General features: G+C 46.9%; 1 protein-coding gene and 1 long non-coding RNA gene across 2 annotated transcripts in view; one reads left to right on the top strand and one right to left on the bottom strand.

The window, feature by feature from the left end:
• Positions 1-247: 247 nt before the first annotated feature.
• On the bottom strand, positions 248-5,604 carry LOC122485989. Its single transcript, XR_006297993.1, has 2 exons — positions 5,491-5,604; positions 248-1,911 (listed from the first exon to the last, which is right to left on the bottom strand). It is a non-coding gene; the product is annotated as an uncharacterized LOC122485989 (long non-coding RNA).
• Positions 5,605-5,822: 218 nt separating this feature from the next.
• FOXK2 (forkhead box K2) overlaps positions 5,823-22,027 on the top strand; it is a 65,592-nt gene continuing 49,387 nt past the window's right edge. Inside the window, exon 1 of the mRNA XM_043585476.1 lies at positions 5,823-6,250. Within this exon, the coding sequence (XP_043441411.1) occupies positions 5,838-6,250 (413 nt within the window). The 5' untranslated portion in view covers positions 5,823-5,837. The remainder of the gene's footprint in view (positions 6,251-22,027) is intronic.

Here is a 22,027-nt window from a genome sequence, read left to right on the forward strand (position 1 = left end):
TTTTTGTCTTCTTCCTGGCCTATTGGACTATTCACGTATTTTTAAAATTCCACCTTATCTCCTTATATTTTTTGACCTGTAGGTATTATATAACATATATAATATATAGATTTATACTTCTTTAGTGGTTGAGCTATAAATTACAGTAAGTACCCTTCACTTACCACGGCTCACTTTGGAATCATACACCATTTGATTAACCAGGTAAGAACCTCGAAACAGTGAAATAACACCGACTTCCCTCATCTTTTCTTCTCTTGTGATCGTATTTTTTATTTCTGTGGGTTGCGTTGTCTGATCTGGTAGCCACTAGCCACGTGTGGCTATTTAAACATACAATTACATTAATTATAACCAAATGCAGCCTTAAAGTTCAGCTCCTCAGTTCCACTAGCCACACTGGAAGTGCCCACGAGCTCCCCCCGGGGCGGCGGCTCCTGTGCTGGGCAGGCACCGTGACTGAACGCATCAGAAACTGTATCGCGCAGCATTGCTCTAAAGCCCGGAACGTGTGACTTTAAAATCTGCTTCAAGCATTTGTTCCATAATTTTTTAAAGAAGTTATTTTAAATGTTTTTGCAGTCACCCACTCTATCGTCTGCCCAGGTCTTCGTGCCCTCGTGCAGGTCTGGGATGCCACTGCCGCCACCTTCCTGTGGCCTGAAAAACGTCATTACTTTCCTGAAGGCCTCTTCCGGTGACATTCTTCAGCTTTTGTTGATCTGAAAATACCTTTTTTTACGTGTGTTAAAATTAATTACGTCTTTATTTTTTGAAGGATATTTTGGTTAGGTATTGAATACCGGTCTGGAGGACCGCTTGACATTCAGCATTTCGCTGATGCCGTCTCTGTCTCCTGGCACCACTGCTTGTGATAAGTCACTCTCATGAAGTCTCCCTGAACGTGATGTGTCTTTTCAATTTTGTCTCCTTTTAGAACTTTTTTTCTAACGTCTATTTTTGAGAGAGAGAGAGAGAGACAGAGACGGAGCATAAGTGGGAAAGGGGCAGAGAGAGAGAGAGGGACACAGAATCCAAAGCAGGCTCTAGGCTCCGAGCTGTCAGCACAGAGCCCAACACGGGGCTTGAACTCACAAACCGTGAGATTATGACCTGAGCCGAGGTCAGACGTTTAACCGACTGAGCCACCCAGGCGCCTCTCCTGTTAGGACTTTTATTCTTATCTTTGGTTTTCAGAAGCTGGACTGTGATATGCCTCCACATGTTTTTCTTTGAATTTGTTCTCTTTGGGGTTTACCAAACTTTTTGGATCTGTGGTTGGTGTATTCTTATCAATTTGTAAAATTCTTTATGTTTATTTTGAGAGAGAGCACAAGCGAAGGGAAGGAGCAGAGAGAGAACCCCCAGCAGGCTCCACTCCCAGCGTGGAGCCTGACGCAGGGCTCGATCTCACAAACCATGAGGTCACATCCTGAGATGAGATCAAGAGTCGGACACTCAACCGACTGAGCTAACCAGGCGCCCCACTGTGTAAAATTCTTACACATTCTCTCTTCATATATTTCTACTCCATTTTCTTTCTCCTTCCTTCTGGAAGTACAACTTTCGACTGTTGTACATCAGACCATTCGATCCTGTTCACACATCTCTAACATTGCTTTCTGTTATCTTTTTCTCATTTTGATTTTTTTTTTTCTGAGTTTTCAGGTGCTTTCTCCTGATGGAACTTTGAGTTGAAAAACCGTCTCTTCAGCTGTGCCCTATTGTTCAGAAAATTCAATGAGCTCTTCACTTCAGGTAATTTACTTTGTCCCTTACTCCTCGTGTGCTGCCCTGACTCCTGGGGCGTGGCCCTTCTGGTGTCTCAGCTGCTGCCTGGGTTGCACCAAGTTCCAGCACCTCCCAGTCCTGCAAGGCGTCTGCAGTCTCTGGTCAGCTCTCCCGTAGCACCTGCAACCAGAAGAGGTTCCCAGAACAGTGTTAGGTTGCTATAATAAAACTTCCTCTTGTTCTGTTCACTTATGTGTATGCATTTATGGCGAGTGATAATATTGGTTCTGTACCCTGCCACTCCAGTAATTCTCGTCACCGGATGTATGAGCTAGGTTCAAGGAAAAAAGGCCCCACATGCTATTAGGAGACAAACCTCCAATATACTCAATTTTTTAGTCTTAATCGAAACCTGCATATAGATGTTAATATTGCTTTCACCAACCATATGTTAATAATGGCTGCCATAGTAATTCAATCCAAGAGAAATATTTTAATATGAGGCTTACATCTGCAGGAATTGCAAATTAATGTGCACATATGTGTGTGTCTCTCTCCAAGGGTAAATCATAAGTTCATCAATAAATACTCAAGCATAAACATTGTTATTTAGGATAAAATTTGTGGGAGAATTTGAACGGAAATGAGTTTAGGAGTAAAGGATTTAATTAAACTCTGGTTACCCAAGAAGACTGTTTGTATGTTTATAAAAACATATGCTAGTGGGTTTCAAATCAAAATGGCATTTGGGATCCATTTCATACATTTGAGGAATGATGTCATGATCTATTTTATTTTATTTTATTTTTTTCATTTTTTTTTCAACGTTTATTTGTTTTTGGGACAGAGAGAGACAGAGCATGAACGGGGGAGGGGCAGAGAGAGAGGGAGACACAGAATCGGAAACAGGCTCCAGGCTCTGAGCCATCAGCCCAGAGCCCGACGCGGGGCTCGAACTCACGGACCGCGAGATCGTGACCTGGCTGAAGTCGGACGCTTAACCGGCTGCGCCACCCAGGCACCCCTAATTTTAAAAGTCAATATTTATATCTGGGAAATTACATTCATTGCAATTATCTAGACATAATGGGGGCAGTGCCTGGGTGGCTCAGTTGGTTGAACATCCGACTCTTGATCTCAGCCCAGGTCATGATCCCAGGGTCCTGGGATTGAGCCTTGCACTGGCCTTTGCACTGAGCATAGAGCCTGTTTAAGATTGTCTCTGGGGAGCCTGGGTGGCTCAGTCTCTCTCTCCCCCTCCCCCACTTGCGCGTGTGCACGCGCACGTGCTCTCAAAATAAAAACTTAACGTTTTAAACATAATGTAAAATTTTGCCATTATCTTAAACGTGGGGGCTTATAAGTTTTCACAAAATTAGTTTATTAGATACTGTGCAAAAGGTTTGAGGACCATGGGTCCAGCTATCTTTACCGTAGTCTGGCTCACTGCAAGAGACACAAATGGGTCTCCCTGTTTTCCATTTTGTCCCACAGCAAAAAGGTTGATCTTTTTAAGTTAAATTGGATCATATCACTCCTTGCTTGAACTGCCCTGGAGGTTCCCATTTCCCTTAGCGAGGAGCCCAGCAGCGCAGCAAGCCTTCCGAAATGCCTTCTCCTGCCTCTGACACACCCTTCCGCCTCCTCAGGGCTGTGCCCTTGCTCTCCACCCAGAGGTTGCTGTGGTCCCTGGTACAGATCCTGCAGGTCAGAGGTCTCCTCCTCCTCCTCCTCCTCCGGCCTTCTGGCTCGTCTCTTGGCCCCTCTGCTTTACGGAACGTGCTGCTTTGGCTGTGCTGTGATGATTCACGTGGGGGTGGCGGTTCCTCCGTAAGCCTCCGCTCTCTTTCTCCACCTGTGTCTGGCGGACTGTAGATGCTCAGTCCACTTCTGGATGGAAGAACAAATCTTTGTAAAAGCCGGGTCTGGGTGTCTGTCTTCCATACCTCTGCCTTCAGCTCCTTGATGCAAAGCGCAGCGGGCCACCTACCTTGCGAGCTCTTCTGGTGCTGCTTTTCCCTCAGTCGCGAGGGGTCTTGCGTGCCGGCTTCCTCTTGGTTCTCCTTTCACACACGGCGACGGGGCATGGCTGCCGGTTTGCTCACTGCTGTCTGCGAAACTCTGGCTGGTGCCTGTATACAGCGGACACTTACCAAGCATTTGTGACGGACGGAAGGCCCAGTGCAAGCCCTGTCTCTGATCTGGAGCCTTTTCCGACTGTCCCAGCACTTGGTGAGCTTTCTTCTAGAACCATGTGGTTCTTACCATTTCTACTTGTACAGGGCTTGGCATTGCCTATCTTTGCGTCTACACTGCAAGGGTATAATTGAAACGCGTCAGTGCAATGCTACAGGTGCATCCTCTTTATATCTGCAAATCTGGGTTCCCTGCATGATGGATACCTGGTGCTGATAACATGTGAGCAGCTTCCAGTTAGCCTTGTAGAAGTTAGCAGCATACACACACACTCCAAACACCACCAATAAGTTGATTACTACTGTGAAACTTCTGGAAGGCAAGTAGAGGGGTGATGCCCTGAAGTGTGTGCCCTAAGCACAAGGCAGGGGACAAAGCCCCAGGACACAAGAGCAGACAACGCAGTCCATAGTCACTGTCATCAGTTATGCTTGATCATATGCCCTTTCTTTCAATCGACTATTATGCTTTTATTTTTAAAAAGATTTTATTCATTTTTAATGTTTTTTTAATGTTTTATTTATATTTGAGAGACAGACAGACAGAGCATGAGTTGGGGGATGGGCAGAGAGAGAGAGAGAAAGACCCAGAATCCCAAGCAGGCTCCATGCTGTCAGCACAGAGCCTGATGAGGGGCTCAAACTCACAAGCCATGAGATCATGACCTGAACCAAAGTCGGACGCCCAACAAACTGTACCACCCAGGCGCCCCTTGTTTATTTACTTTTAAGTTTATTTATTTGAGAGAGAGAGAGAGGGAGAGAGAGAGAATATCCCAGGAAGGCTCAGCGCTGTGAGCACAGAGCTGGAGGAGGGGCTGTATCTCATGACCCTGGGATCATAACCTGAGCCAAATCGAGAATGGGATGCTCAACTGACTTAGCCACCCAGGGGCCCCCAAAAAGATTTTATTTTTAAGCAATCTCTACACAGAACATGGGATTGGAATTTACAACCCGGAGGTCAAGCCAGTCAGGTACCCCTGTATCTTGTTTCTAAATGAGAAGCTCCCCCACTTACATTTCCACACTTGCCTGAAGACCACCACTACATAAATATTTAATGAAACGTCCTTTTCCCTGTCTAGCACATTCTGCCATACTCACAGCTCGAAAAGTTCATGCTAGACTGCGGACACAGATCACAAGACAAGTCAGAGTTCCGCTGGGATGAGGGGTGTCCCAATGTCTTCCTGCGGGCACTTCCAGCACCTTCTCAGGCACAGGTGTCCGACCTCCCGCGCTCCTGGTCACCCGGCCCCAGCCCCCTGTGCCCCCGCCCCTCCACCCCCCTGCGGCCCCCCCGCCCAGCCCCGGCCCCGTGCGCCCCCGGGCCCCCGCGCCGCGCGTCCCAGCACCCCAGAGCTGACTGAGCCAGCCGTCGGTGGTCTCCCGCGGACCTCCAGCCGTGGAGGCGGTTCCCAGCTCTGCCAGCCGGGATGCCAGCGCGGGCCGTGCGCGCCCCACCCACCCCGCGGCCCGAGCCCGAGCCGCAGCCCCTCGCGGCAGACGTCACGCGCTCCCCCCCCCCCCCCCCCCCCGCGGCCGCCCAGCCCGCGCGGACCTCGACCCGGGCCCGAGCTGCCCCGCGACTCCGCGCCAGCCACGCTCTGCCCCGGGTTTTCCAGGCCGCTGGAAGCCGCGCCTGCGCCGGGCGCCGCGGCCGGACGTGCGGGGCGCTCGGCCGGCGTGCCTCGCAATTGGCTGGCCGCCGGTAGCCCCACTGCTGTGCGCCGCCCCCATAGGCCGGCGCGGCCGCCAGTCAGCGGCGCCCGCCGGCTCGCAGCGCGCCGCGCGTGTCCCGCCCCTCGCCGCCGCTCGTCGCTCGCCGGCCGGCGGCCTCGCGCGGCCCTCAGCTCCGTGGCGGCGGCGGCGGCGGCGGCGGAAGGCGGCCCGGGCCCTCGCAGGCCCATGGCGGCGGCCGCGGCGCTCCCGGGCGCGGGCGGGCCTCCCGCGGGCGGCGGGGCCGGGGGCGGCGGGGGCGCGGGCGGCGGGTCCCCGCCGGGCGGCTGGGCCGTGGCGCGCCTCGAGGGCCGCGAGTTCGAGTACCTGATGAAGAAGCGCTCGGTGACCATCGGGCGCAACTCGTCGCAGGGCTCGGTGGACGTGAGCATGGGCCACTCGAGCTTCATCTCGCGGCGCCACCTCGAGATCTTCACGCCCCCGGGCGGCGGCGGCCATGGCGGGGCGGCCCCGGAGCCGTCCGCGCAGCCCGGGCCCGACACCGGCGGCGACTTCTACCTGCGCTGCCTCGGCAAGAACGGCGTGTTCGTGGACGGCGTGTTCCAGAGGCGCGGGGCGCCGCCGCTGCAGCTGCCGCGCGTGTGAGTGGGCCGGGGGCGCGGGAGGGGGGGGGGCGGGACCCCCGATCCGGCGCCCCTGGCCTTGTCGGTCCTGTCCGCCGGGAGGGCCCAGATCTCGACCCAGACCCGCTCCCACGGCCGGGACCCGGGCCGCGACCCACCAGGCACGACCCCGCCCCCACCCCCGCCCCCACCCGCACGGCCTCCTGCCCCCGACCGCGGACCCCCGGAGCGGTAGCCGACCGCCACCCTGCCCGAGACCCCGGCCTCACCTTCCCAGAGCGGAGGCTCGGGCGGCGGTGCACGTGGGCCGGTGCCCCCTTTCGGGAGTCCCTGGTGCGTTCTGGGGAGTTAGCGTGTGTTTTTCGTTACCGACGTGCAGGTAGTTCTCGGCACCGACGGTCAAGTCTAGTTGGTGTAACGCGTGTTTTCTTAACTTAAAATGTGCGTCTTACGGCGGCGTCTCGTTCATACTTCCTTTTTGTTGTACAGGTTTTCAGTAGCGACGTACTTCGGGAGTCTGTTTTGAGCTGCAAGGACTCTTTGCCCCCGCCCCCCCCCCATTAGTAACCCGGTAAATTGGAAACTTTTCAAGCACGATACATTTTAAATCTGTGCTCTGCGCCTTGAAATTTGGGGGGAAACTGGATACTTTTAATATGACTTTGTTTTTAAGTTAGTTGATTATTTAGAAACTATTACAAGGTCACGTGGGGTGTTAGGTGCTCCTGGTGGGGAGTTGTCAGCCTGGCTGCAAAACGGCGTAGGTCGGTTCTCTGGTTTTATGAAGTTATCATTTACTTTGCTTGGAAAACAAGCTTGCTCTCTAGGAAATGCTAATTATTCCTCAGGGGCTCCTTTCTAGATCGTTGCAAATAGAGCCTTTGTCCACAAACTGAGAATTTTTAACTGCTTCCAGTTGCTAGAGACGCTGATTTCCTTGACTTTGGTCCGTGTGTGCTGTGCTGTTGCTTAGCCGATGGGCGTGTTTCAGAGATGGCTGTGCGTGTGTGCACGCGCGTGTGCACACTGCAGACTGCCTGAAACCAGTGGTAGGGCCTGACGGCTGTCTTTTTTTTTTTTTTTTTTTAATGTTTATTTTTTGAGGGTGGGGGCAGACTGCAGAGGGGGCGGTGCAGAGAGAGAGGGAGACAGAATCGCAGCAGGAGGCAGGTTCCAGGCTCTGAGCTGTCAGCACAGAGCCCGACGCGGGGCTCGAACTCGTCAACTACAAGATCGTGACCTGAGCTGACGTCCGCCGCTTAACCAACTGAGCCACGCAGGCGCCCCATGACAGCTGTCTTTTACTCCGACAGTTTGTTGTTTACAAGTAACTTGATGTCACAACAAAGGATTTTCTGTCTTTATTCCGAGGGTTTTGAGGTTTGTAAGGAAAAGTCTCTTATTTTCAGCCAAACCTGTTTGTGTTGGCATGTTCAGTAAATATGGAAATAAGTTGGCCTTTGGCAAGGGAGCAGAAATCAGACTTTCGGAGGGGTACAGTGTGCCCAGAGGGAGGAATGAGTAAGAGAGGTTGTGCAGTGGAGGCCGAGCCCCTGACCTGCATCCCAGCTTCCAGGAGCCCTGCCCTTCTTATGGCCCAGGAGTTTTTTCACAGAAGGGATTTTGGTGTTTTCACAACGTGGAATAAGTAAGTGAATAACTTGCGGGACCTCGTAGCACCGCCCTTTTTGTAGAGGTCGTTCCTGCATCTTTGGTGGGAGTGGTAGCAGACACAGGTTAATGCAATAGACTGTGTAGAGACAGTTGGTGCTAGTTAAACGCAGATAAATTGTTTTAAGGATCTTTTTCTTGAACCTAAACTTAGTTTTATGTTACAAGTTCTTTTTAAGTTAAAAAATCAAGTTGTAGAAGTTTAAAAAAATGTGTAATTTAGAGAAATTATGCAGAGATTGAAATATTCTTATTGCTTATTTCAGACTTGCCTACTGAATTGAAAATCACTACCGAGTTAAAAAAAATATATGAAAAAAAAAATCACAATCCATGGTTGGTGTCTTATTTGAATGACCGTGATTTTAGTCCAATTCCAGTTTTAGAGTGAATTTGCATTTTGTAGTTAGTGTTGAAAATTTACATGCAGAGAATTTGGGAGAGTGCATAAGTAATTTAGTCTTAAAGTATGGCTCATCATTTTATTAAAATGTCAAATAGTGTGTTAATTTAGGAGGAACAGAGACAAACGAGGACCGTGATCCAGTGTATTGGCTCTTGTGAGTATTTTAAACAGTTTGGGTAATGGGGCGCCTGGGTGGCGCAGTCGGTTAAGCGTCCAACTTCAGCCAGGTCACGATCTCGCGGTCCGTGAGTTCGAGCCCCGCGTCGGGCTCTGGGCTGATGATGGCTCAGAGCCTGGAGCCTGTTTCCGATTCTGTGTCTCCCTCTCTCTCTGCCCCTCCCCCGTTCATGCTCTGTCTCTCTCTGTCCCAAAAATAAATAAACGTTAAAAAAAAATTTTTTTTTTTTAAATAAAAAAAAAACCAGTTTGGGTAAGATCTGAACACGTATGGTTTTTCCACGATGGTTGGTGAGCCCAGTGGGGACCCTTGAGTGTGTGTGGAGTGCACACACATGCCAGGGTGTGTGGTTTTCCAGCAAACAGGCGATTTCCACAAATCCTTGATTGTCAGCCAAGTATGTGGGGCTGTGGGTACAGAAATGCAAACTTTTTCCTCTCTTGGAGCATCTCACTCTCTGGAGGTGCAGGTGTTATTGATACTGGGGAGTTCTTTGGGGTGGGATCCGTGGAAGGGCCCTGGGCTACGTGTGGGGGAGGGGAAGCTCCTGAAAGTGAGCGGGTGGAGGTGGCCTTGTGGCTGTCCCTGGGCCAGCAGCCTGGTGCTGAAGAAGGTGGAATTTAGGCTGGAAGGAACCTTGGGCCTGGTTGGGGAGCATTTTCAAGGTGGTCAGTGACAGAATGAAGAATGCCCTCTGTGAGGACAGGGTCCTTATTTGTCCAGGGACCTGGTCTGAGTGGGCAGCAAATCTAGGAAGATTTGCTGGGCAGGAATGTCTGGCTGTGTTGTTGCTCTTATTGTTGCTAGGGTAGCAAACTGCACATAATTTACAAATAAAAATAAGTCTTTAACGGTTGTTAAAGTACTTTGAAACATCAAGTGAATTTGACATATTTTTGATCAGGAAAGTCCTAGAATATCTAATAGCCGTGTATGGACATAGAAGAAGTTGAATCTGCCCTGAACTGTTTAACATGTGACACTATAATTGCGTTTATTTGGGAAAGTGATCCTGCTCCTGTGCTAAGTTAGCTGCCAATCCGTTAGTGATACAGCTCTACCCCTCTTTCTTATGTGGTGTGTTTTAACCTGCAGGTTAAGTTTGGTAATGTCACGTTTCAGGATTTTCTCGCTAAATCAGAGATGGCATTCTTGAGGGTTAGGACTGGAGAGGGGTGAGCAGAGAGTGGCTTCTGGAGCTTTCCAGGTGAATACTCCAAGCAAACAACCAAAGGAACTCACAGTGACTTGGTTGTGCTCAGAAATGGAGTGGGGCGGAACCAAGGTTCCCAGAGAATATCAGTATCCAAAAGAGGGGACTAAGCGGAGCACCGAGAGAGGGGTTGGCCCCAGGAAAAGGACAGCGACTGGGGAGCCATGGGCTTGGCCATCAGGACCTCTTGGAGGTGTGGGGCTGGGGAGTGAGGGGGGGTGAGGGTGTAAGAAGTTTGTGGGCCGGGGGCTATTGTAAGGAGAGTGGAGGTTAAGAGTAGGCTTAGGAGGAGTGAGACCCTGTGGGTGACTAGGGCAAGTGGGTGAAAGAACCCCTGAGAGATGCAGCGAGGCCTGGTTGGCCCAGGGAGCGGACACAGACCAGGTGTGAAGGAGGATAGGGCTCCCGGAAGGAGAAGATCCCACGAGGATGTCATGTTTGAAGACCAGAGCAGACCCACTGGTGAGGTCTGTCGTGTTTTCTTGGTCCAGGGCTGCAGGGTTGGCTGAGATTCCTTCATTTTGTGACCGAAGACTGACCGGTTTCTGTCAAAAAGCTGAGAGCAGGGGTCCAAGATGGCTGGACTCCTGGACCCAGCAGCGGGTGACGCGCGGTGGTGTATACATATGTAGCAGAGGGCAGAGTGTTGCACTCCGAAAAGTGCTCAGTGTACAAGTTAATTGCTTCAAGTGACCACTGTGTGCTTTTCTTTGAAGGCTACAATGTGCTTTCTTTTGCCAAATTGAGATACATTTTGTCACTGATTTGTAGATATTGGGAATACAGGGCAGCTATTTTAAAGTAGTTGTTAATTTACTAAGTTAAAAATAACCCAACAACTGGGTTAACTTCTACTTAACCTGGCATTTGGTAGTGCTTCCGATGGAAAAACTCAGGTTATTTGGATGTGTAATTAGTGGTTTAAGACGGTTTGGATTTAAAATAATTTGCATTGGTAACACATCTTGAGACACAATCCTGTGTGGCAGGACCTGGAACCTGCTGCGGTCGTATGTGTCTTATTATATTGACTGACTGCATCAGGAGACGGTGAGGGTGGGCTCTGGACTGGGCACATGGGGGCTACATTCCAGCCTTGCCACCTAACCTGTTTGAATGTTAGTTCTCGTGTGTAACATGGGATAACAACTGTCTGACGTGTGACCCAGGTAGCCCTGTGTCAGTGCCCCTGCTACCACATCAGGGGCTTCCTGTCTTTTGTCCATCACAGTGTCCTGGTGTACAGGGGCCCATGAGGAGGACCTCATGTGCCAGAAAATGTGACAGGAGGGTAGAAATGTTCCCAGAGGCCAGCAGTCTTCGGTGCGCCACACACGTGTACACGCCTACGGTAAATCGCTCAAGGGCCTCTTAGAGCAGCGAGTGAAGTTTGAAGTTCCTTCAACGGGGAGAAGTTGCACCCTCCCTCCTAGCACCTAAGCATGAAAACAGGCCCATGGGGTGTGGTTGGTGTTGTCCAGCAGGCTAGGCCAGGAGAGGTGCATTGGGGGTACCTTTCCTCGTGAAACCTCCATTCTGGTTCTGTTCCATTCCAAAATGTAAGCATCAACCACATACCTTTCCTGACCCCGGGGTGGGGGTGGGGGTGGGGGGCGGGGAGGAAAAGTGTCTTTGCCTTGGGTGCAAAGTCGGTGAAGGGAGCTAGATAAAAGTTGTGTCCTGTTTGTGATCTGATTTGAAGGATACTTGTTCATTAATGCCATTGGCCATACTGTTGTTTTTGGAAATTAAGGATGGCTTCTCTGTCTAGTTGAAGAACTTTGCAATTACAATGCACTGTTTTTCTTTTTAAAAGTGTTTTTTGGGGGCACCTGGGTGGCTCGGTTGAGCATCTGACTCTTGATTTCGGCTCAGGTTATGATCTCATGGTGTGTGAGATCGAGCCCTACATCAGGCTCTGGGCTGACGGTGTGGACTCTGCTTGAGATTCTCTCTCTGCCCTTGTATCTCTCTCAAAACAAATAATCTTTAAAAAGAAAACCCTGCTTTTTAATTTTTAATTTTTTTAAACTGCTTTTAAAAAAAAAAAACGTTTGAGAGGAATATGCGAGAGTGAGCGAGCATGAGCAAAGGAAGGGTGGAGGGAGAGCGAGAGAATCCCAGGCAGGCTCCATGCTGCCCAACATGGGGCTTGATTCCAACATGGGGCTTGACCATGAGATTGTGACCTGAGCCGAAATCAAGAGTCGGCTGCTTAATGGATTGAGCCACCCAGGCGCCCCTAAAACTGCTTTTTTATTGAAGTGTAAGGAACTGCATATACTTTGAGACTTGGGCTATGGTTTCTTTCTGGGAGGCAGTGAAGACCTGAAACTGGGCTCCCCCACAGGTCTCTAGTGTCACCTGAGTGCTTTCCAGGCTGGCATTGGTGCTTAGGACCCCTTAGTAGTCGGTCATGGAGCCTGTTCTCAGGACCAGCAGGCCAGACAGAGCCCCCTTGCACTGTCACGCTGAGGGAAGCAAAAATGTTCCCTCCTCATCATCTTGTGCTGTGACTCATGTCGCTCAAGTGGCCTTCCATGGTGTGGGGACTGGGTCCTGCGTGTGTGTGCGTCCCCTGGAAATGGCACAGAGCTGTCCTCACTTGATATGTATCCAGAATACGTGTACACATCGAGTGCTGATTTGGGGTGTTGCTGTTATGTGAACGTTCTCAAGTGCTGATCCCCTATCTAGTGCTGGGGTTCCAGTCAGACGTGATTCCCCCAACTACCAGTGACTCCCATCTAGATCCACAGTTGCAGAAGCTCAGCATAACTTCATGCATAATTAGGGGAAACAGTCCAGAAGATGAGGCTGTTATAGTAACAGCAGATTTTTCCATTGTGAAAATGCAACAATTCTTGCTTTGCTGAGGAGAAAGGGTTTTTTTTTGAAAATGTAGAAAAGACGGTTTCTAAAATAAGGGAGCTTTTAATGAAAGCAATTAACATCTTGGATAGTATTCTTATCTGTTTAACATTTCTGCATAGCTCATGTTTTCTTTTAGGTTTGGGTTTTGGAGCGGTTTACGATATCTTAAATAACATAATATAGCAAGTCAGCTCCCACACTTCTGGTCCCAGTTCTTGATGAGGATTTTGTGAACATGCTGAGGAAACCATACGCTAGGGCTTGCTTGTTGAAGGCGCGCACCGCCATTTCTGTGATTTGAAGCAGTTTGAGCGCCACGACAAGGTGCTACTGCTGTCATCCCGGGAAGCGCCCACAGGGGGAGATTGGGAAGCACTTTTCTAGAAAGTGGCCTTTCCTCTGTGCGGCACCAGTTTTTAGAGTGTGTGTTTGACGCTCTGTTGAGAATTCCGTTTTGCTGCAGTTTGTCATTTGTGACAGAATCGTGTATCTTATCCACTGAAAGGTATCAATACGACAGTGGTTCTTACCAGGGTCTCCTCCCTGCTCCCAGGGATATTTGGTGATATCTGGAGACATGTTAGGTTGGTGCAACCGCCCGGGCAGTGGGGGGGGGGGGGGGGTGCTTCTGGCCAGGGACGTTGCTAAAAATCTTACAATGCTCAGGATACACAGTCCCCCTACAACAGATAGTGATCCAACCCCAAATGTCGGTAGTGGGTAGTGGGGAGGGAGCCCCCCCCCCCCAGCACAGTCATATGGCAGTTGATAACAACAGTTGGTTGTTGGTGCTACCTTGAGTGAATCTTAGTAACTTTTTACAATATAGCACCTGTTTAGAGTCTTTAAGCTACCAAAGCATTTGTTTCAAATTCAGTGGCAGACACTTTTCTAAGTTTCTTTTTAGTGTTTATTTTTGAGAGAAGGGGGGTGGGGAAGGGGAAAGAGAGAGGGAGAGCCTGACATGGGGCTCAAACCCACAAACTGTGAGATCATGCATGACCTGAGCTGAAATGAAAGTCAGGCGCTTAATGGATTAAGCCACCCAGGTGCCTCGGCACCTTTCTAAAATGAAGTCTGTGATCAAAAAGAATGAAATCTCACCATTTGCAACAGAGTGATGGAGTCTAGAATGTATTATGCTAAGTGAAATAAGTCAGATAAAGACAAATATTATATGATTTCACTCGTGGAATTTAAGAAACAAGAAGATGAATATAGGGGAAGGGAAGGAAAAATAAAACTAGGGAGGCAAACCATAAGAGACTCTTAAATACAGAGAACAGGGGCGCCTGGGTGGCTCAGTCACTTGGGTGTCCCACTCTTGATTTCAACTCAGGTCATGATCTTGAGGTTCTTGGATTTGAGGACCATGTCGGGCTCTGCGCTGACAGCGTGGAGCCTGCTTGGGATGATCTCTCTCCCTCCCTTTCTGCCCTCCCCCCCCCAAAAATAAATAAACTTGAAAAAACAGAACAAACTGAGGGTTGCTGGAGGGGAGGGGGGATGGGCACCAATGAGAGCACTTGTTGGGATGAGCACTGGGTGTCGTATGTAAGTGACGAATCGCTGGGTCTACTCTGGAAACCAGTGCTACACTGTACATTAACTAACTTGAATTTGAATGAATGAATGAATGAATGAATGAAGCCTGAGGTGGAGAGACCAGGTGTGGAATGACTCCCTTTGCAGTTTTGGAAGGACACTCACAGAACATCTTCATAATTACCTAGCTTGTAAGATTGGTCTTATTACTTTAAAGAGTAGCCCAACATTCTCCCTCTTGGAATATTTACTGTCAGGCATATCTTTTGGGTTTAGTTAGATAGTTAAATTATTCTGAAAACATTTGCAGTCAATGGGGTGGGGGAGGCACTGAATTGTTTTGGCAGAGTTGTTACTTTTTTTTTTTTTTTTGGTCTTGGTTCTCCTGAAAAATGAACTGATTATGTCAGGGAGTGTGACATTAGTGTCACAACCGTATTACGAAAGACTGCTGTCAGATGCCATTTTCTCATGGTATTTTGGCATAATAATTGGCAGTTTGAAATTCATCTTCTGATTTTTACTTAACAGATGGGATACAAAAAACCCTAAGCAAGTAAGTTGGACACTTACTGTTAGTAATGCTTTGGGTGTATAGGTGATGTTTTAACAATACTGTATTTTTGCCAGGGTCCAGTGCTTTTGCTGCAAACATTTTCACCACAAAACTAATTGACTGTAAGGCCATTTTGCTGTAAAAGATAAAATTGTGGAAAATAGGGACATTTATTAAAAGGGACTCAATGAAACATGCAAAACGAATAACAAAATTAAAAAGACTTTATTGTTGAGAAGACTGGTTGAGTATCTCTCAGCTCCTGGTGTCCAGTAGGTACTAGGTCAGTCTTACATCCCTTCTCTGTTCTGTGGAGGGTAACTTTCCAGGGTCTTCATCTAAGAGCCACATCTCAGAGGTCGCTCGTTATTTCCCTCTGTGTGTTTCTCTCCACAAACCTCTCCAGGAAGAAAGGAAAATTGAGGAGAGCAAAGTCCTAGCAATGCAGGCGCCCATCAATGTGTGTCCACCAGGCTACCAGAACAGTGTCATAGCTTGGACAGGGGAGGTGACGGCCACCTCCACATGTGATCAGGCTATTTAATCTCTCAACCTCAGGATCCTCTTTTATAAACATGGATATTATTGAATTGACCTCATGGGGTTGTTGTGTGGATTGCCTTTGCCTGATACAGGAAAATTGCTGAGTAAATATTAATATTTTTTAAAGAAAAAATTCAAATGTCTTAAGTATTTTGATAGGAGAGTTTAATCCATTTACATTTGAAGTAATTATTGGTAAGGAAAGACTTCTGCTATTTTGCTATTTTTCTTTATGTCTCATAGCTTTGTTATCCCTCATTTTCTTCCTCACTGCCTGATTCTGTTTAGTTGATTCTTTTTTTCTTTCTTTCTTTCTTTCTTTCTTTCTTTCTTTCTTTCTTTCTTTCTTTCTTTCTTCCTTCCTTCCTTCCTTCCTTCCTTCCTTCCTATTTCTTTCTTTCTTTCTTTCTTTCTTTCTTTCTTTCTTTCTTTCTTTCTTTCTGTAGTAAACTCTTGTGATTCTCTTCTCATTTCCTTTTGTGTATATTTTTAAGATACGTTCTTTGTGGTTACCATGGGGATTATATTTAACATCCTTAGTTTAAAGCCATCTATTTTGAATTGATATCAACCTCAAAAACTCTTCTCTTATAATATCTCCTTTCTCTTTCCTTTTATGTTGTCACAGATTACATCTTTATACATTGTATGCCAGATAACATACTTATTTCTTTTTAATGTTTATTTTGTTTTTGAGAGAGAGAGAGAGAGAGAGAGAGAGAGAGAGAGAGAGGGAGAGAGAACATGCAAGTGGGCGAGGGGGGACAGAGGATCCGAAGCAGGCTCTGTATTGACAGCAGTGAGCCCGATGTTGGGCTCAAACTCACAAACCACAAGATCACGACCTGAGCTGAAGTCAGGTGCTCACCTGACTGAGCCATCCAGATGCCCCCCTCCAATAACATATTTACAGCTTATTTGTGCGTTTGTATTTTGAATCCTGTAGGAAGTAAAAAGTGGAATTACAAACCAAAATTACAGTAATACTAACTTTTCTATTTTCTCATGTATTTACCTTCACTAGAGATCTTTATTTTTTCATATGGTTTTAAGTGACTGTTTAGTGATCTTCCATTTCTACTTGGAGGACTCCCTTTAGTCTTTCTTCTAGAGTACGTCTAATGTTAATGAACTCCCTCAATTTTGTTTATTGAGGGATATCTTAATTTCTCTCCTGTTTTTGAAGGACATTTTTGCCAGATCAAATTCTCAGCCTACAGTTTTAATATTTTAGTTTTATTTTTTTTGGCATTTTAATTATCTCACTGTCTTCTGGCCTTCATGGTTTCTAATGAGAAATCAGTCATTAACCTTTTTGAGTCCTTGTATGTGACGAGTCACTTCTCTCGCTACATTCACGATTCTTTGTCTTTCGATGGTTAATTGTAATGTCTTGATGTGGATCCTTTGAATTTATCTTAGCTGGAATTTGTGGAGTTTCTTGAATTTGTAGGTTTATGTCTTTCATTGGATTTGAGATGTTTTTGGCCATTGTTTTTTCAAGTATTCTTTCTACCTCTTTTTTTGGGGGGGGGGGACTCCCATAATGTGTATGTGGTCTACTTATTGATGTCCCATGAGTACTTTAAGGCTCTTTTCACTCTTCTTTTCCCTTTCTGCTCCTCAGACTTGATCATTTCAGTTGTCCTGTCTTTAAGGTTGTGGATTCTTTGTTCTGTCTGCTCAAACTTGCTGCTGGACTCCTATGTAAAATTTTCATTTCAGTTACAGTACTTTTCAACTTCAAGATTTCTGTTTCATTCCTTCTTGTAATTTCTTTTTGTTGCTATTCCTGTTTTGTTCGTATGTAATTTTCCTGATTTCCTTTAGTTTGTATTTTCATTTAGTTATTTGAGCATATAAAATGGTGGTGGTTTTCTTAAAACGCTTTTTTTTTTTTTTAAGATTTTATTTTTAAGTAATCTCTATACCCAAAGTGGGGCTGGAATTCACAATCCTGAGCTCAAGAGTCGCATGCCAGGTGCCCCTAACATGGTTGTTTTAAAGTTTGTCTAGGAGGGCCTATGTCTCACCTTCTTCAGAGATGGTTTCTGTTTATTTTGTTGCTTTGACTGAGTCATGCTTTCCTGATTCTTTGTGTGCCTTCTGATTTTGTTGAAAATTGGACATTTGGCTATTATAATGTAATAACTTTGGAAATCATATTTTCCTCCTTTCCTAATGTTTGTTTTTATTTGTTGAAGGTTGTAGGAGGTCTCTGTACCTAGTGACTTATCTGAACTATTATTGCCAAAGACCATATTCCTTGACAATGTAGTTCCTGAAGTCTTGTTTCATTTCTTGTGTTGAGCTGGTGTTTCGACAGAGATTTCCTGAACACCAGCAGCTCTCCTATCTCCCATTCTTTGGAAATTGGCTCTGTGCCTGGGCCCTCCTTCAGCTCTTGATCAGGCTTGTACTGTGCCCGGGGACCAGGCCATGGTGAAAACCCAGGGTCTTCTCAGCTCTTTATAAGCATGCATCTTGCCCTGGACATGTGTGTGGTACTCTGAAGTTGCTAGTAAGACCTGTTACTTTTGAATGTCCTCATTTCCTGGAGAAACTCTCCCCAGCTTTTGCCTTAGGCAGCGTACTGTATGTTTAGACTGTAATCTTTTGCCACAGGTTCTGAGGGGTTTTACTCAACTTGCAGTGTTTTCAAGCTTTTTCAGCCTGAGTTCTGAGTTAAATGAAACACCAGAGGAGTGCCTGTGTCAGCCCTTTAGGTGGCTTGCGACAGGTTAGAGTAGATCTACACAGTGAACAAGGTCTGCTCTGTTCCCTAGAGCCAGGAAAACAGCCCCACACCGCAGCCCAGGCTGCCACCACTTCAAGACCATGTTTGCTTTAAGACATTACTTTAAGACCTTTTACGCTCTAAGACATGCGAGCTTGGAGCCCAAGGCCTGCTGCTGCTCTGCCAGACAGGATGGGCAGGAGCAGAATCTAACCCGCCCACCGTTCACCGAGCCTCTTTCCTGATTCAGCGCTTGGTGGTTCCCAGACTTCTAACTGCCTTGCAGAGTTGTCACAAATTGGTTCTGACAGTTTCTGCTTGTTTTCCAGTGTGCCTGTGTGTGTGTGTGTGGGTGTGTGTGTGTGTGGGTGGTGGTGGTGGTGGTGGGGTGGGGGTGAATGAGAGTTTGGAGCTTCTCACTGAGCTGTTTTGCTGATGTCACTCAGAAGTGGTCAGTACTTTTGAGTGAAAATTTTATTTCTTTTAATACTCATTTTATTTCTCATTTTGCACTGAGTATAAAATAGTGGCAGTTCTTTTCCCTGGATTTAGTATTGTGACATTTGAGTTATCCAATTTTTATTCTTCTAAATTTTTAATTTTTTTTTTTTAATTTTAGAGAGTACAAGCAGGGGGAGAGGCACAGGGAGAGTGAGAGAGAGAGACTGTCAGCTCAGAGCGTGGCGTGGGGCTCTATCCTACGACTGTGGGATCATGACCTGAGCTGAAATCAAGAGTTGGACTCTTGGGGCGCCTGGGTGGCGCAGTCGGTTGGGCGTCCGACTTCAGCCAGGTCACGATCTCACGGTCCGTGGGTTCGAGCCCCGCGTCGGGCTCTGGGCTGATGGCTCGGAGCCTGGAGCCTGTTTCCGATTCTGTGTCTCCCTCTCTCTCTGCCCCTCCCCCGTTCATGCTCCGTCTCTCTCTGTCCCAAAAATAAATAAACGTTGAAAAAAAAAATTCTTTAAAAAAATTAAAAAAAAAAGAGTTGGATTCTTAACTGATTGGACCAGGGGCGCTTGGGTGGCTCAGTCAGTTAAGTGTCCGAGTTTGGCTCAGGTCATGATCTTGTGGTTTGTGAGTTCGAGCCCCACATCAGGCTCCACACGGACAGTGCTCCATTGCTTGGGATCCTCTCCCTCCCTCTCCCTCTGCCCCTCCCTCACTCGTTCTCTCTCTCTCTCTCTCTCTCTCTCTCTCTCTCTCAAGATAAATAAACATTAAAAAAAAATTGAATGCAGATTCAGGGGTGCCTGGCCGGCTCCAGTCAGTAGAGCCTGTGACTCTTAGTCTCAGGGTCGTGAGTTCAAGTCCCATGTTGGGTGTGGAGCCTACTTACAATAAAAAATTTTTAGGGACACCTGGGTGGCTCAGTCGGTTAAGCGTCCGACTTCGGCTCAGGTCATGATCTCAACGGTTCGTGAGTTCGAGCCCCGCGTCGGGCTCTGTGCTGACAGCTCAGACCCTGCAGCCTGCTTCAGATTCTGTGTCTCCCTCTCTCTCTGCTCCTACCCTGCTTGTGCTCTGTCTGTCTGTCTCTCTCTCTCAAAAATAAATAAACATTAAAAATATTTAATTGACCAAAACACCCAGGCACCCCATTATCCCATTTTGAAAAAGTGAAATGGAGTATGACAAAATTTCTAAATTACCTTGAGTGCAAAATAACATGAAAATCAGACCTTTTTTTTTTTTTAATTATTTTTATTTTTTGAGAGAGAGAACATGTGTGAGCATGTACAAGCAGGGAAGAGCAGAAGGAGAGGGAGGGAGAGAATCTCAAGCAGGCTCCAGGCTCAGTGCAAAGCCCACCACGGGGCTCACAGCCATGAATGAGGTCGTGACCTGACCCGAAATCAAGAGTCGGCTGCTTAACTGACTAAGCCACCCAGGTGCACCTAGACTGTCCATCTTAGTAAGTCTATCTTGGCTGTTAGTAATTTGTTAGGGTCTATACTTTGAATCAGAAGTATGAAATTCTTCAGTGGTCTTAAACGGTTGATATGTTGGTTTCATTTTCTTTAAAGTCCCTCAAAAAAAAGCTGAGACCATAATAGTGATTTTTGTTAATGTTTCTTAATAACCTGCAGTCTTAGGAAGGATGTTTTGCTTTAACATAAAGGAAGAAATAATTTTGCATTTAAGTTATTACAATGTTTTAAAACGTTGCCATGTTTGTAGCCCATCAGCAGGGATGGTGGAATTCTTACCTGTGGGTGGTGACGAGGACAGGATAGCAGCTGCCTGAAGGCACACTGGCTTGCCAGCACCTGCTCTCGTTTGCTCTGTGTATTCTGTGGAATTGATTCTTATCCCTATTTTAGGGGGGAGTGGAGGCTTGGAGGGTGTTAATCCAAAGGTGCATAGTTTAGAAATGCTAGATTCAAACCTACGTCCAGGTTTTTTGCCAGCGTTTTTAATCACTAAGCTCTACTCAAAGCCAAGAAACAGCTATTAACTAGAAAATCTGCAAGATAAACTAAAATAGGTTTTTATTTTTATTTTTTAAGTTTACTTATGGGGGGGGGCAGAGAGAGGGAGAGAGAGAATCCCAAGCAGACTCCATGCTGTCAGCATGGAGCCTGATGCAGGGCTTGATCTCACAAACCGTGAGATCGTGACCAGAGCCAAAGTTGGACATTTAACCAACTGAGCCACCCCGGCGCCCCGTGAAATAGGTTTTTAAATTACGTTGGTTTATCTACTCTTTTTTTGACAGTTAGGTTACGTAAGTTATGCTCAAAGAAATACCATGTAGCCTTAAAGTGTATTTATTCATTTACAAGTTCCCATATTTAGCAGGAAAAGTTAACAGTGCTTGTGGAGGAATTCTGGTTAGAAATGTGAGTGCATGCGTGTGGAATACATTTAAAACACCACGAAGATGACAAGAATGCATGTCTCCAAAGGGGCATTATGGGCTGCCGTTTCTGTTTTCTTGTCTTAAAAAATTGCTATAATGAGCATGTATTTCTGTTTAATAAGAAAATGTTATGTTTAAAAGTTGACTGCTCAAGGGGTACCTGGGTGGCTCAGTCAGTTAAGCCTCCGACTTCAGCTCAGGTCACGATCTCACGGCTCGTGAGTTCAAGCCCCACATTGGGCTTTCTGTTGTCCGCACAAAGCCTGCTTCGGGTCCTCTGTCCTCCCCCCTCTCTGCCCCTCCCCTGCTCATGCTGTCTGTCTGTCTGTCTCTCTCTCTCAAAAATAAGTAAACATTAAAAAAAAGTTGACTGCTCTGATTTCGGTTAATCTGCTTTTAGGCACGCATGCTAGTAGTAAAGTGTATTCCATATGGCTTCTAGACCCAGTGTAATTGCTTTGCAACTGTGAGAACAGCCTGAGTATGTCATATATGATGATATGGGTGGATGTTTTTCTTATTTTGTACTATTCTTTTGACATGGGAGAATATTTAGTCCTGTCTGAAATGCTATGTGTGTGTTGTTCCTAGAATAGGCTGTGTCTGCGTACTGTGGCAACCGCCCATCAATAGATATCGTCACTGCTTGTCAGCTCTCAGGAGTGACTATTTTAAAAATAATCACCAGTTCTCAAAAATCTGAGGTTTGCCCTTCTTCTAAAGGAGGAATAAGAAGTAATGTGAAATCAGTTAGTGGTGTGAATGCCGCATGACCCCCACACATCAAGGTTTCTGTGTTTTGAGTTTCCCTCATAGGGCAGTGTAATAAGAATTTTATTCTTTATTTCTCTAGCTTTTCTTTTTTTTTTTTTTTAACAAAGGATTCTGAGTTGAAAGGGTCCTTTTTTAAAAAAACCTTTTTTAATGTTTATTTGCTTTTAATATTTATTTATTTTTGAGACAGAGCATGAACGGGGGAGGGTCAGAGAGAGAGGGAGACACAGAATCCGAAGCAGGCTCCAGGCTCCGAGCTGTCAGCACAGAGCCCGACGCAGGGCTCGAACCCACGGACCGTGAGATCATGACCTGAGCCGAAGTCGGACGCTCAACCAACTGAACCACCCAGGCGCCCCAATGTTTATTTGCTTTTGAGAGAGAGAGCGAGCAGGGGAGGGGCAGAGAGAGAGGAGACACAGAATCAGAAGCAGG

This window comes from Prionailurus bengalensis, chromosome E1 (genome assembly GCF_016509475.1).
Source record: "Prionailurus bengalensis isolate Pbe53 chromosome E1, Fcat_Pben_1.1_paternal_pri, whole genome shotgun sequence".
Classification (NCBI taxonomy): domain Eukaryota; kingdom Metazoa; phylum Chordata; class Mammalia; order Carnivora; family Felidae; genus Prionailurus; species Prionailurus bengalensis.